The 15,716-nt window shown below is 40.9% G+C and overlaps 1 protein-coding gene across 1 annotated transcript in view; it reads right to left on the reverse strand.

The window, feature by feature from the left end:
* SYNE1 (spectrin repeat containing, nuclear envelope 1) overlaps positions 1 to 15,716 on the reverse strand; it is a 554,350-nt gene that overhangs the window by 264,861 nt on the left and 273,773 nt on the right. The window contains exons 64-69 of the mRNA XM_006874353.1: positions 8,878 to 9,195; positions 7,125 to 7,280; positions 6,854 to 7,024; positions 5,818 to 6,144; positions 3,412 to 3,564; positions 2,954 to 3,121 (exon numbers count right to left, since the gene is read on the reverse strand). Coding sequence (XP_006874415.1) covers positions 2,954 to 3,121; positions 3,412 to 3,564; positions 5,818 to 6,144; positions 6,854 to 7,024; positions 7,125 to 7,280; positions 8,878 to 9,195 — 1,293 coding nt within the window. The remainder of the gene's footprint in view (positions 1 to 2,953; positions 3,122 to 3,411; positions 3,565 to 5,817; positions 6,145 to 6,853; positions 7,025 to 7,124; positions 7,281 to 8,877; positions 9,196 to 15,716) is intronic.

A 15,716-nucleotide genomic window follows, 5' to 3' on the forward strand; every position in this document is an offset into this window, starting at 1 on the left:
GTCTGGCCTCTACCCGAGAATTCTTAATTATTAGTCCTTCATCCTTGTGAAGTGCCATAGAGTTGGTTCTGACTCACAGAAACCCTAGATGGGTTTTCTGAGGAGCAGTTGGTGGGTTTGAACTACCGACCTTGTGGTTCACAGTCCAGTGCTGGTCCTATTGCATCACACTTTTCTAAAAGAGAAATCATCTCTATTTTTAATAAATTACTCCACAAAGACTAAATGCTGAGGGAATTCTGGGGCAAGACGGAGGAGGAGCAGATGTGCTGAGCAGATCCTCTGAAATGAGATCAAGCAGAACAGACACAGGTAGTTAATCTGGAACCCTGAACTTCAGATGACAGGACAGAGAGGTAGACTGAGTGTCAACTGAGAGTGGAAGCTCAACTGAATGGCAAAAGAGAAGACGGAACTGCTGTCTGTCTGTTGGTGTGCTGGCAAGAAAGGTATGGTTCTCCCTTGTTCCCCATACTCTCCTGGTTGCCAGGGGCATGGCCAACCCCTCCCCTCACCTGCTTAGCAGCCAGGGGCAACCCCCCCCCCTCCTGCTCAGTCTCTGCTCTACCTGGGGTTGGGCATCCACATTTCTAGGCTCACAAATTTCACCTCAGTGATCTTTTATTTCTGTTATCTTTTTTGGGGAGATAGTAGTTGTGCCCATTCGGCCCAACCACATCTGTCCCTCCTTTGGCTCCACCTACTGTGACAGCAGCTCTTCCCACTCGATACCACCTGATCAGCGATACTTAGCCGTCAACCTCAGACAAGGCCGTCCTCAGCTATGTCATATAAACAGCAAAGACAGTTGTCACACCCACTGGGAAATGGGGTGATGGTCTAAGAACACACCAGGCATTAATCATCAGTTAAATATAAATATTTTCAGCTTACATGAAGAAACAAGACCAAGTAGCTCCAACAAGAGACCAAAACACAAGTCAGAAAATACAGTTCCAAAAATTGCAGTGATAAGGAATTCCAAAGAATGACAGTTAGATACATTCAACAGATAGAATAAGAAAGCTGCAGATGAAAGCAAGGGGAATGTAGAAAAAACTGTAGAAGAATTCAGAAAAACATTATAAGAACAAACTGATCAAATAAATGAAATATTAGAAATCATACCAAAACAAACAAGTAGAAATCCAGATGGTTAATACTAAGATTTCAGAAACAGGTAATATGTTGAAGATGAGAAGCACAACTGAATCAATGGAAGGCCACATTGCTGTGCCTGAGGACAAATCTCTCAACATTCATTTGATAGAGGAGTAATCAGAACAAAGAAAAACAACAAAAACCCCAGAGAAATCCTAAAAATTATCTGGGATACCATCAAGAGGGATAGTTCACATCTGATTAGAATTCTACAACAGGAAGAGACATAAAAAATCACAAAGAAAATTGCCCAAGAATTGTGGAAAACTTTCCTAATATCATGAAAGATGAAGATGACATGTATCAAAAAGCTGAATGAACTCTAAATAAAAGAAAACCACCAAGACGTATTATAATCAAATTCTTCAAAACCAAAGACAAGGAAAGAATCCTGAGAACAGCTTGGGAAAACAAAAAGTTACCTACAAAGGAGAACTAATAAGGCAGAACTCTGATTTCTCACCAGAAACCAGACAGTCAACAAAACAATGTGATGACAAATATAAAGCTCTTAAAGAAAAACACTGCCAACCAAGAATCATATCCCAGCAAAACTGTCCCTCAAATTTAGGACATTTCTGGATAAACAGACATTAACAAAATTTGTAAGAACCAGACAAACTTTACAAAAAATACTAAAAATTCTTTGGACAGAGAACCAGAAGCAATAGACAACAATCTGAGGTCAACATACATGACAATATCACCCAGAATCAACACACATATACAAATATACAAGTGAAACACATCAATAAGACTGAAAATAGAGAACCAGAGTTAGAAGTTTGAAGCAACAACAATAAAAATCTAAAAGTATAAAGAGGGATTAGTATAGCTACAGAACTTTCTAATGAAGAAGAAATTGAGTAAATTTCAAGAAAAATAAATAAATCTAACTGTAACCCTAAAATGAGACTACATTCTACTCCTAGGCCTGCCCCTACTATAGCCCTAGTCCTAGCTATAACATTAGGTGTAGCCTAGACCTGCCCACAGCCCTAATCCTAATTCTCTGTGTGGCACTGTAGGATAAGCACTGGTCCGGTAACTGGTAGGTTGGCAGTTCAAACCCACCAGCCACTCTCAGAAATCCTATACAGGATCACTATGAGTTGCAACCAACTTGATGGCACACAGAAACAACAACACTTCTAACTCCTTATTTCTATCCCCACCCACCAAAATAAATGACTAAAGAGTAAATGGTGAGATAAAAATATTAGCTTGAAAAACTGTATAGGGTTCAGGTGTTGAATGCCAAGAGTCAAATATTCTCATTCTCAATTCCCAAATATTCTTGAGATTCAGAGCTGATTCTGCCTGTTCATTCACTGCCAGTTCAATCATGTGTGCATGCACACACAGTCATGCAAAAAAGCATGAATTATGAGAACCATCCTGCTCAATTGTTGCCACCACGAGTCTGTCAGCTGGTCACCTTTTGGGGCTTATGTGTTACTACGGTACTGGAAGGTATGACGCCCATATTTCAAATATCAGCAGGGTGAGCCACTGTGGAAAGGTTCCAGTGGAGAGTCCAGGCTAAGACAAGCTAGGAAGGAAGGTTGATGGTCTGCTTTTGAAAACTACCCAATGCAATCTCTGTGAATTAAAGCTGAATATTGTCTGATACAGAGCTGTAAGATGAACAGTACGCTCCCTACCCCCATGAGGGAAGGCACTCACAATCCAATGACCTTGAAGATGGAGCCAGACAGGGCAACGTTTTGTTGTGTTGTGCCTGGGCTACAGTATACAGCAGTATAGGGGGCCCATGAGAGGTGATGGGTACCTTGTGATGGGCCAGCTGTTGGGTGATGGTCTCCAGACTGCTGGTCTGCATGAGGTCAGGTGTCACCAGCCGGGCCGACATCTGTAACAGCCACTTTTCCACTTCCTGCAGCTCACTGTTGTAATCCTCATGGTCTCTGACCTTCATCTCAAGGCTGAGGACATGTTCCTATAATACACGCCCATCACAGGTGACACTCAAGACAAAAACTAACTCTAAACTGTTTTATATTTCAAAAAAAAAAAACCCAGTGTATCTCACAGTGAGGCAGGAAAACCTTCCAGGAATCAGAAAGAAAAGAAGAACACAACAAAATGATCTAGCCATTGTTTGTCATTTAAAATGCCTATTGAATCAAATGACCCCAAACAACCATTAAAATTACCTTACCTCAAGAAAGGAGTCAGAGCCCTCTTTTGGTAAATAACTTGTTTTCACCAAATTCTGATCTCCCTTACCTTGCCTGCACAGCAGAGGTCCTGGAAATCAGCCTGAAGTTTGTCTAGTTTGTCTTTCAACGTAGCATCCTGAACCAGTTCCAGAAGAGCCGCACCTTTGTCCTTCACCGATTTGATGGATGGCTCATGTGTCAGCACCATTTGTTGGAGTGACTTGAATTACAAAAAATAAAAAGAGCTAGTTCAACTTGTGTTCAAGCTGGTTACATACATATCCACAAGAGGTGGTTGTTGTTAAGTGCCACTGCGTCGGTTCCTACTCACAGCAACCCTGTATCGGATTTCCAAGGAGCAGCTGGTGAGTTTGAACCACCAACCTTGTGGTTCAAACTGACCTTGTGGTCCAGTGTTTAATCCCAGAATGCCACACCAGGATGCTATCTATGAGATGATCCACCCCGTTGTTAAGTGCCAGTGAGTCCATTCCAACTCATAGTGACCTTGTATAGATAGGATTTTCTAGGAGCAGCTGGTTTGACTCACCAATCTCTCAATTAGCAATCCAGTGCTTATCCTACAGCACCATACCAGGACTCCAAAGGTCTGATATATAGTTTATAACCCAATAAATGAAAACATTTAAGAACACTTTGCTAAGAGCTCATAAAGTTTTTGAATATAGAGTAAGAGTCGCATGTCAAATGGCCCTTTCACATGTGGAGAACGAAGCATGGAAGATAATTATATTTGGATAACTGCAACGCCCACCATCCCTACGCCAGTTTGCCGTACTACGGTGGCTTGCATACTGCTGAGGTGCTGGAAACTATGGCACTTGTATTTTAAATATTACCAGTCCATGGTGAACAGGTTTTTGCAGTACTTTTAGCTGAAGACAGACAAGGAAGTGGAGAACTTCTTTTAAAATCTGTCAATAAAACCATGTGGGTCACAGCAATACAGTGCTGGAAATGAGCCCACAGATTAAGAAGACAGTGATGATGAACCAGGCAACATTTTCATCTGTTATCCTTACATTACCAAGAGCCAACACCAAGGCAATGAACAACAACATATTTAACATACTGGTATTTCTGGTTCCCACCTCATTTCTTTCAACAGAGAGAAACAGTCTCAACATAAATTGATTGGAGTGAGACCCCTATCATTTGATTCTGAGTATGTGAAGTTAACTTTACAGCTTGAACTGGAGATGAAATAAGGAGAAAACTTCCAACCCCAACCTTGCGGTGACAAGTTTTAAAGTGCTAGTTAGACATCAAGAACTGAGTTGAAAAAAAGGGAAATGGTTGCGTTCTTTATCTGAACATCTTCAACAACAAAAGCTGCCAGGCTTAGATAGGAACAAAAGCTTCTAAAAGGAAAAGCTTCGGGGTAAGCCATACTGTAATACCTAAACACTATCACTGAATTATTATGATCCAATCTAAAATACAGATAATTTTAGGTGACTGAAAGATTTGAGCAGGTAAATTACCTTCATTATGTATAAAGTCCCTGTGAGTGCATATGGTCAATATGCTGACTTAGAGGTTGAGGTTTGTGTCCACCCAGAGATGGCTTGGGAGACAGGTCTAGGGATCTACTTCAGAAAAAATCAGCCATTGAAAGTCCACCATATGGAGAACAGTTTGACTCTAACACACACAGGATCACCATGAGTCAGAATAGATTCAACAGTTACTGGCTTTTTATAACATGTTCATCAAGGGTCACTATGCGTATAGTATTTTAAACATTGATTTCTAAGGTGTTTGGCTCTATACATTAAGCACTGGACTGAGAACCACAAGGTCAGTGGTTTGAGTGGCTTGATCCCACTAGCCACTCAGTTGGCCAAAGGGAAGGCTTTTTGCTCCTCAGAAACCCTGTACAGGGTCACCATGAGTTAAAACTGATTTGACAACAACAACAACAAGGTGTTTCACTGTAGTTTGTTAATCGGAACTTCTTTCCTTACAAACACAACATCTCTTTTTGATTCATCATAGGATGCCTTGGAGGGTTTGGGTACCAAAACATGGAGGGATGACTGAGAGAGACAGGTGAAACTCAAAAATATGGATAGAAGATAATGGCAGGAAGATTCGTTGCAAGGATACATGAGGGGGCTTTAAAAAAATTCATGAGAAAATCCCATTATCTTTTCATCCATTTGTCCTAGAACACTTTAAAGCCCCCTTATATGTTCGTGGATCATACTGTCAAGAAAGATCTCTTTTTATCAACATAGTCTTTGAGTATTGGGCAAATATGATCCTTGAAATGGAAAAATAAATTTCAAAGAATGCATCCCTGGCCACATCAATCTACCCACGTGACAGCATTATCCACACCAGTGGAACAGACATGCCAAACTGTTCTACCAGTGGCAGCTTGGGTAACACCAGAATCGTTCCATTCCCATTAAACCCCTATACGACCTCAAAGCCATCGACACGCTACCTTGTATTTAGACAACTGGGCTTTTTTCTCATATAATTCCATCTTGGGTTCTTCAGGAGTGAGGAGGATTTCCTGGTATTCTGCTATCCACTGAATCTGTGCTTTGTATTTATCTGAGAATTCCTTTGCCAAATGCAGGCCTTTTTCCATAGCCATGTGCTCTTTCCGGACTGTGCTGGTGAGGTCCTTCAACCGTTCCACGTGACCGTGGGTCTCTTCCCTCAGGACTTCCGCCTCAGCATCCTCCAAGAACGCAAGAGCCCTCTCTGCTTTCTCCCGGGCTGATTTCAGTAAACTGTCACCCTTCTCCATGTCTTTTAGCAAAACCTGGGTGAGAGAATGAATACATAACAAATTCAAGGAGAGTTGAGTCTTCATTTTTTCTTATTATAGAAGAGGCCTTTTCAAGTCCCATTCACAGACTCATCTACATAATTCACCCTGAAATCAGTTTTGAAGTTTATAACCAGATTTATCCTACCCCAAATCAGGAATTCTTTTTCTATTATTACTATCTGATTCTACGAAGATTCAGAGCCAAGAAAACCTTATGGAATTCTACTCTGAAATGCATGGGGCTGCCATGGGTTGGAATCTACTTATCAGCAATGGGTTTTTGAATCCACGCTTTAGAAGAATTGGTTAATATGTCATTTCCAAATCCGAGAGTTAAAAGAGAGCTTGATGTTTCTCTTAATCTTGATGTTCTTCAAGACCTAAGTTACAAACCTTAGTGAACGCACTGTGTCATGGATTTGAGAAAGCTTTTCTTTCTCCCTTGATATGTAAGCGTCAAGGTGGGATTCACTTAAGAATCTAATTATCAGCCATGTGGAAGTAATGACTTCCAGGCTAGCATGATTTCACAAATACAGGAAACTGTCTTTGGCCATGAAGAGCTTATCAGTTAGCATTTGGTGAGAAATGATGAGACACAGATGACAATCTAATCATATCATATCATGGACATGAGTTCAGGAGAATGGGGCAGCCTGGTGAAGAAAGACACGTGGAGAGACAACTCTGAAATGCCCACCTCTAGCATCTTCATTTTCTTCGCCATCATGGCCTGGTCCACTTGGTCCATTTTGGTAGCTGCATTTTTGTAGTTTTTCTGAGTAGAGCTATACCACTCAGTGTAGGCACTAAGGGCAAATTCGGATTCCTCCAAACTCTGAATCTCTTCCTCCAGGGATTTTATTTGTTCCTTTAGAGGAAAACATAAAAAGTGAACTGTGAGTTAAAGACCTGTGTGGATGTAAGCTAACAAGAAAGCAGGTGGCTTGTGATGGCTACTGACCACTTACCACCACCTGCAGCAAGAGGGCCTGGTATCTGGACGTCAGCTGGGTGGCCTGGCAGACCATTCTGCTGCTCACGTGACTCTGGTCCAAGATCTCCTGCGCTCGAGCCCCCACCTCCTCCACCTCATCTCTGTGCGCTGCCATCTCTTCATGCCACTTCTGAAAGGAAGAAGGTGTTAGGGGTATAGGGTAAGCCTGGGGTGTTCTTGAATAACCTAAACCAATCAACCAGTTGTGATCCAGTCTACTCTGAGTCATAGAGAGTATGAGGAGAGAACTATGTTCCGCAGGGTGGGCAATGCTGATTGTTTGGAAGGACATCGCTAAGTCTTTTTTCCGAGGCACCTTGGGTGAACATAAACTACTATTCTTTTAGTTAACAACTGAGTGCATTAGCATTTTGCACCACCCAGGGACTGCACACATGCACACAATTTATAAATATGTGTATGTGCATGTATACATATATGTGTACATGGACTCCTGGTATGGTGCTGGATCAGCACTGGACTGCAAACCAGTAGATAGGCAGTTCAAACCCACCAGCTGGAAACTCTTACTGGGTCACTATCGGCACTTACCAACAATGTACATATAGACATATAGAGTAGGCAGTTCAAGCTTGCCAACTGCTCCTCAGAAACCTTATACGGGGCCGACACACACACACGTATATATAAGGGGTGCTGGTGGCATAGTAGATTACTTGTTCAGCTGCTAACCACAAGGTCATTCAAACCCACAGTCACTCCTTGGAGATCCTACACATGGTCACTTGAGTCAGAATGGACTCAACAGCACTAACCAACAAGTATACATGTATTATATATGTATATTTAATACACACACACACACACACATTAACGGAGTCCTGGTGGCACTATAGCCTAAGCACAAGACTAGAATGTTGTTTGACTGGTTGAATGGCAAGGTCGGTGATTGAAAGTCACCAGCTGCTCCTTGAGAACTGTATACAGGGTAGCTACAAGTTAGAACCTACTCGATAGCACTTAAAAACAAAAATGTATCTTAATAGGAGATAATTTTAGTGAGCTTTTACATAAAATATTTAGTAGACTCAATCTCAAATGTATAATATATAATTTTATATAAAGTTGCACAACAAAAACAACAAAAATTGCAGTCTCCTGATTTGGATAATTTTTTGTATAAATTACGCTTCAATTAAAAAATTAAAAAAGAAAAGTAATATATAGTTATATATCTTCTGTTGCACATATATCAGTTTAATATAGATGAGTAACAAAAAGGAACTTCAAAATCATAAGCATTATTTTGGTTGTATGCACTGAAATTGCATACAAATGACATTAAATTTAATTACTACGTATCATTGCACTGTCCTATACCAGAGCAATTTCATATCAAAATCATAACCAACTCAATGGCACTTAACAACAACAATCTATAAAAAGTAATGCAATAGTCAGATATGGGAGGAAAACAGAAACTATTTCCATTAAATTACGTTCTGTTAAAGACTTACTTATGGTGCTATGAAATACTTAATGTAATAGGAATGCTCTACTGCTATACAGGGTTGCTCTGAGTCGGAATTGACTCAATGGCACTTAACAACAACAACACTGCTGTTGACTTTACATTTCTAGGCACACAGGAGGAGATCTGGCCAAATCTAAGCCTTGAACAAAAAAGGACCTAAATATTTTAGTGAAACAAACAATGCAAGGTAACGGTTGCCTTGTCTAAGATAAGGGGTGCCCATTAGCTGTACCTCCATCTGATGTAACTGGAGCTCCTTGGTGGCCCGGGAAGACTGACATCCAGCTCGCAGACTCACTTTCTCCTGCATTGTTTTCAGCCATTCATCCACTTGCTGAAACTTCTGCTCCATGAGCCGCAATTTGTTCACAACGTTATTGAACTGAGTCCGGGTCTCGGACAGTCTCTGCTGGTAAGCCTGCCAGTCGTGGCGGAGGCTCTCCAGGGTCCGGTCCTCAGTTTGGGGAATGCCGAACGGGATCACTTCCTCCCTGTTGTGTAGCACTGCATTGAGCAAAGCCTGGCCCTCCGCACAGAGCACCTGCAGCTCCTGTAGAGAAAAGTCTGCTTGGCACTCCTCATTCACATTTTATACCACGTCTTACATAAGCCAGGGATTCAGACAGGAAGGCTCTCATTCTATCTTCTCTCTACCAAATGTGGCCCTAACCCTAAATACTCATCACCAAGTCAGGAGAATGATTCTGAAATTCTTACAGATAGAATGACTGACATACACATCCCAATATTTTCCCTCATCATCTCAGAAATTACTTTGCTATTTGACTGTTCAGTTTACAGACAGACAGACGTATGAGTAAAAAGCTGTTGTATAAAAAGAATAGCACAGACTTGGTAAATCCCATAATCTGCTTAGAGTCTGAGGTTTCTCCCATGTGGACACTGAGTGGATGCACGGCTATACTTGTGGTTGAGAAAGGAAAAGTGAGTCTTCATTGCTAAGGGCGGATTCTTTGTCAAAGCTGTTCTCGAGGGAGTATGGTGATCATAAAACATTGGCTATGGAAGTCACAGGGCACACACATGGGGAATGCTGGGACTAGAGCAGGATTACCAATCACTGTTTCTATCAAGGAGCACCCACAGGGTGAATACTTTCCTGCCACCAAATCATTCACCCGGCAGAGTCAGAAGTCAAGTCTCAAGAGTCAGTCAAGTCAATGAGTCAAGTCTCAAGAAACATAATCTACTATCATAGAAAAAAAAACTATATATATATTTTTAAGGATGCTAGCAAAGCCTTACTATGCATTTGAAGTAAGGAAAACGGTAACAACTCGCACTTGACCTAATTATCTGAAGTCAAAAGTAACCCAGTCAAACCCAAAGAACTTTCAAAGCATCAAATATTGAGTGGAGAAAAAAATCCTTCATATGAAGCCAAGCCAATGAAATTGCTGATATCTGACCTTTTTTGTTTTGATAGAGAAAAAGGGCAATCTCATATGTTTCATGCCAACAGATATATTTGTTTCCGTAGCGTAGTGGTTACGAACCAGGCTGCGAACCTTAAGGTCAGCAGTTTGAGACTACCGGCTGTTCCGCAGGAGAAAGATGAGGCGTTCTGCTCCAGTAAATATTTACAGCCTCGGAAACCCTGTACAGGGTTGCTATGAGTCGGAACCGACTCCACGGCACATAACAACAACATGTTGTGTCACTACAAGGATGGTACAATGTGGACATGCGTGTAAAGGAGAACATTATCACAAGATATTGGGAGGAGGTTCCAAAAAGTTCTTAGAAAATGGAAAAAAAAGGTAATGGGATTTTTCTACAAACTTTTTGAAGCTCCTTAGTATATTGTTGTTGTTGTTAGGTGTCATTGAGTTGGTGCTGATTCATAGCGACCTTATGCACAGAAGAACCAAACACTGCCCGATCCTGGGCCAACCTAACTACCGTTGCCACGCTTGAGCCCATTGATGCTCCCACTTTGCCAATCCATTTCACTGGGGGTCTTCCTCTTTTTTTTTTTTTTTTTTCTGATCCTCCATCCTACCAAACATGATATCCTTCTCCAGTGACTGGTTCCTCCTGACAACTGGTTCCTCCTTCTCCTAAGTATGAGAGAAATATTGGCCATCTTGGCCTCCAAGGAGCACTCTGGCTGCACTTTCTACAAGACAGATCTATTGGTTCTTTTGGCAGCCCATGGCACTTTCAACACCGTAACTCAAATTCATCCATTCTTCTATGGTCTTCCTTATTCACTGTCCAGCTTTTGCATGCATATGAGGTTACTGAAAATACCATGGCTTGGGTCAGGTGCACCTTAGTCTTCAAGCTGACATCTTTGCTCTTCAACACTTTAAAAAAAGGTCTTGTGCAGCCAATTTGCCTAATGCAATACGTCATTTGATTTCTTGACTGCTGCTTCTGTGAGTGTTGATATTTGATCCAAGAAGAATGAAGTCCTCGACAACTTCAATTTTTTTCTTCATCGATAAGAATGTTGTTTATTGGTCCAGAGGTGAGGATTTTTGTTTTCTTTACATTGACACACAATCCATCAGAAGGCTGTGCTCTTTGATCCTCATCAGTAAATATTTTAAGTCTTCTTCACTTTCAGCAAGCAAGGTTGAGTCATCTGCATATCGCAGGTTGTTAATGAGTCTTCCTCCAATCCTAATGCCACGTTTTTCTTCATAGAACCCAGTTTCTCAGACTATTTGCTCAGCATACAGGTTGAATAAGTATGGTGAAAGAATACAACCCTGTTGCACACCTTTTTTAATTTTAAACCATTCACAGTTTTCATATTTTGTTCGACTAACTGCCTCTTTATCCATGTACAGATTCTTCATGACCACAATTAAGTGTTCCGGAATACTCATACTTTGCAATGTTGTCCATAGCTTGTCATGACCCACACAATCAAAAGCCTTTGTGTAGTCAATAAAGCATAGGCAAACATCTTTCTGATAGTCTCTGCTTTCATCCAAGATCTACCGGGCATCAGCAATGATATCCCTTGTTCCACAGCCTCTTCTGAATCCGGCTTGAGCGTCTGGAAGGTCTCTGTCAATATATGCTTGTAACCATTTCTGTATTACTTTCAGTAAAACTTTACTCACATGGGATATCAAAGATATCGTCCGATGATTTCCGCATTCCGTTGGGTCACATCTCTTTTGAATGGGCACAAATATGGATCTCTTCCAATCTGTCGGCCAGATAGTTGTCTTCCAAATTTCTTGGCAGTGATGAGTGAGTTCCTCCTGTGCCACCTCACTTTCTTGAAAAATTTCAATTTTTAGTCCATCAATTCCTGGTGCCTTCAATGCACTTTGGACTTCTTCCTCTAATATCATTGGCCTTTGATCATATGCTACTTCCAAACGATTGAACATCAACCATTTCCATCAACACACAGTGACTCTGTGTATTCCTTCCATCTTCTTTTGATGCTTTCTGCTTCATTCAATAATTTGCCCACAGAAACCTCCAATAATGAAAGTCAAGGTTTGAATTTTTTTTCTTCAGTTCCCCCAGCTTGAGAAATGCTGAACGTGTTCTTCCTTTTTGGTTTTCTGACTCCAGATCTTTGCACATTTCCCTGGAATTTTTTACTTTGTCTTCTCGAGCTGATCTTTGAAATTTTCTGTTCAGCTCTTGTACCTCCTCATTTCTTCCATTTGCTTTAGCATCTCTTTGCTGGAGAGCAAGTTTCAGTGTCTCTTCTGACATCCATTTTGACCTTTTCCTTCTTTGTTGTCTTAATGATTTTTTGCTTTCTAAATGTATGATGTTCTTGATGTCATCCCACAAACAACTTTTCTGTATTTTTGTGTTGTTTTTTTTTACTCCCCCACCCACCAACCTATTACCCAAACAACTCTTCTTGTCTTCAGTATTTAGTGTTTAATGTATCAAATCTGTTCTTCAGATGATCTCTAAATTCAGGTGGGATATATTCAAGGTCATATTTCGGCTCTTGTGGACTTGTTTTCATTTTCTTCAACTTCAGTTTGAATTTGCACATGTGTAACTGATGGTCTGTTCCACAGTCTGCCGCTGGCCTTGTTTTGACTGATGATAGGGAGTTTTCCATCGTCTCTTTCCACAGATGTAGTTAATTTGATTTCTATGTATTCCATCTGGCAAGGTCCATGTGTATAGTTGTCTCTTATACTGTCTAACGAAGGTATTTGAAATGAACAAATCATTGGATTGGCAGAATTCTATCATTCGTTCTCCAGCATCATTTCTATCACCAAGTCCAAATTTTCCAACTACTGGTCCTTCCTCTTTGCTCCCAACCTTTGCATTCCAATCACCAGTAATGATTAATACATCTTGATTGCATGTTTGATCGATTTCAGATTGAAGAAGCTGGTAGAATTCTTCTATTTCATCCTCACTGGCTTTAGTGGTTGTTGCATAAATTTGAATAGTGGTATTAACTGGGCTTCCCTGTAGGCACATGGATATTATCCTATCACTTACAGCATTGTACCTCATGACTGATCTGGATATGTTCTTTTTGACAATGAATGCAACACCATTCCTCTTTACTATGTCATTCCTGGCATAATAAACCATGTGGTTGTGAGATTCAAAATGGCCAATACCAGTGCATTTCAGCTCAATAATGACTAAGATATCGATGTTTATGCGTTCCATTTCATTTTTGACAATTTCCAATTTTCCTAGATTCATACTTCGTACATTCCATGTTCCAATTATTAATGGATGTTTACAGCTGTTTCTTCATTTTGAGTTGTGCCCCATCAGCAAATGAAGGTCCCGAGGGCTTTACTCCATTTGCGTCATCATGGTCAACTCTACTTTGGGGAGGCAGCTCTTCCACAGTCTCATTTTGAGTGCCTTCCAACCTGAGGGGCTCATTTGCTGGCACTATATCTGACAGTGTTTCTCTGCTATTCATAATATCTTCAGTGACTAAATATTCAGAAGTAGTTCGTCATTCCTTCTTCCTATACTGATTTGTCTGGAAGCTCATCTGAAACCTGTCCACCATGGGTGACCCTGCTGGTATTTCAAATACCGGTGACATAGCTTTCAGAATCACAGCAACTCACATGCCACCACAATATGACAAACTGACAGTCATGTGGTAGCCTTAGTATATGGCAAATTATTAATCAAAAAGGTCACAAACATGAAGTTTTATGCCAACATTCTTAGTTTATTCAAAGTTATTTTATATAGACAATCCCTTCCCCTAATTCTGAGACTGGCCAGCTTTTTCTGTAAAGGGTAAAATAGGACATACTTTAGGTTCTGTCCCTGTTGCAACTGCTCACCTCTGCCACCATAGCGCCAAAGCAGCCATGGATGATATAGTAATGCGTGGGCAGGGCAGTGTCCTAATAAAACTTTATTTAAAAAAACAAGTGTTGGACTCATATTTGGTACATAGCCTGCAGTTGGCTTACCCCTGTCCCATTTTATGAAATCTTCCCAATGTCATCCTTTTCATATTTTATATATTTAAAAAAAAAAAAGTTTTGTGTGTTATACAAACCATCAATGCATGAAATAAATTCTTGTATATCTTATATTTCAACATTTATTGTAAAGAGAGAGTATGGTTCAGTATATGCAAAAACACATTCCATGATCCAAATTCAGCCTTTGATTTACAGGGAATCATGTGTGACCCTAGGAAGTCACTTGCTTTCTATTGGAATGCATCCTGTGGAACCTCAGGATCTGAAGAAGTTCTGTGGTGGAGCTGGAACATCCCAATTCCCCATTACCTTTTCTCTGCCACTAGCATCTTCTGCTTTTTCTTATACTTGGGGTAACTTGAAATAAGAAAATGGAAGCTCTGAGTCCTGATGAAATCAGAGGTTGGTAAAGTTAGGGCCATATTGATTCGGACTTAAATCCGTTTCTTTTTGTTTGTTTTTTCTGACTAGATCAAGAGAAACATCTGCTTGTGGCATGTAACTCACTGGCTGGATTCCCATACAGAAGTCTGGAGTGTTTGATGTTTGTTGCCAAGATTCCTGGAGGGAAGTTCTGAGAGGGGTCATTTAGGGAAAACAAAGTCAATTCTACTAAAATAAAGCAAAACCTGGAAGACTAGTATATCCTCCTATTTTAAGACAGAATGGATGAGATTTGTAAAGAAGCGAATGACATTGTGACCTTTCTAATAGGTAATATATATTTACTTCATGAAAAGACTATTTGTTTAAATATGTTCCCCCATCTCATTAAGTCCCACAACACCTCTGTGGAGAAAACTGAGTCAGAAAGCTGTTGAGTGTCAGGTCCCAGAGAGGATTAAGCTTCACAATCCCATCCACATGCTCCGGCCAGTGTATGTTGTTGTTGTGAAGTGCTGTTGAGTCGGTTCCGACTCATAGCGATCCTGTATAGGGTTTCTGAGGGTCAGCTGGTGAGCAGTCCCTCCTCAAATCACCAGACAGTCTGTACGTCAGTAACAACAGCTCCTGCCTTTCCCACCATGTCTACTCGGACGTCTGTCTTGCCCCACCCTGAACCGATTCTGCCAGGGCTAATTCCATCTCACAGTGAGGCATGGAGGTCTCTCACCGGCCTATCTCTCTCAGTAATATTAAGACAGAATCCCTTGCATTACATCTATTACTGTCCGTATCATGTTGCTTCTAATGCTCTTCCTATGGATCTGCCTTCCTCAGGAGACTGAGGCCCTTGAGGACTGGGATGTTGAATGCTGTATGAGTAAGTACTGATAACTTACTAGGTAGGTCTAACATCGCCCACCTTTTCATATACTGTTTGCCTCAGCACAGACACTTCTTCTAGCTCCTCTAATTGCTCTTTTAACATTTCTGACCCTAGACCTGCATCTTCAGCAAGTTTGAAGCCAGATGGTCCCAGATGCTGCCATCAGTCTGATTTTAAGAAGCAACACAATTAACTGGTGCCCACTACTATGTTCCAGAGTTCTGGTGTGACATTCTAGGATAAGCACTAGATTGCTAACCACAAGATCAGTGGTTCAAACCCACCAGCTGCTCCTTGGAAATCCTATACAGAGTTGCTAGAAGTTTGAACCAAATTAACAACAACAACTATGTCCTACAGAGG

This window comes from Chrysochloris asiatica, unplaced genomic scaffold, assembly GCF_000296735.1.
Source record: "Chrysochloris asiatica unplaced genomic scaffold, ChrAsi1.0 scaffold00271, whole genome shotgun sequence".
Classification (NCBI taxonomy): domain Eukaryota; kingdom Metazoa; phylum Chordata; class Mammalia; order Afrosoricida; family Chrysochloridae; genus Chrysochloris; species Chrysochloris asiatica.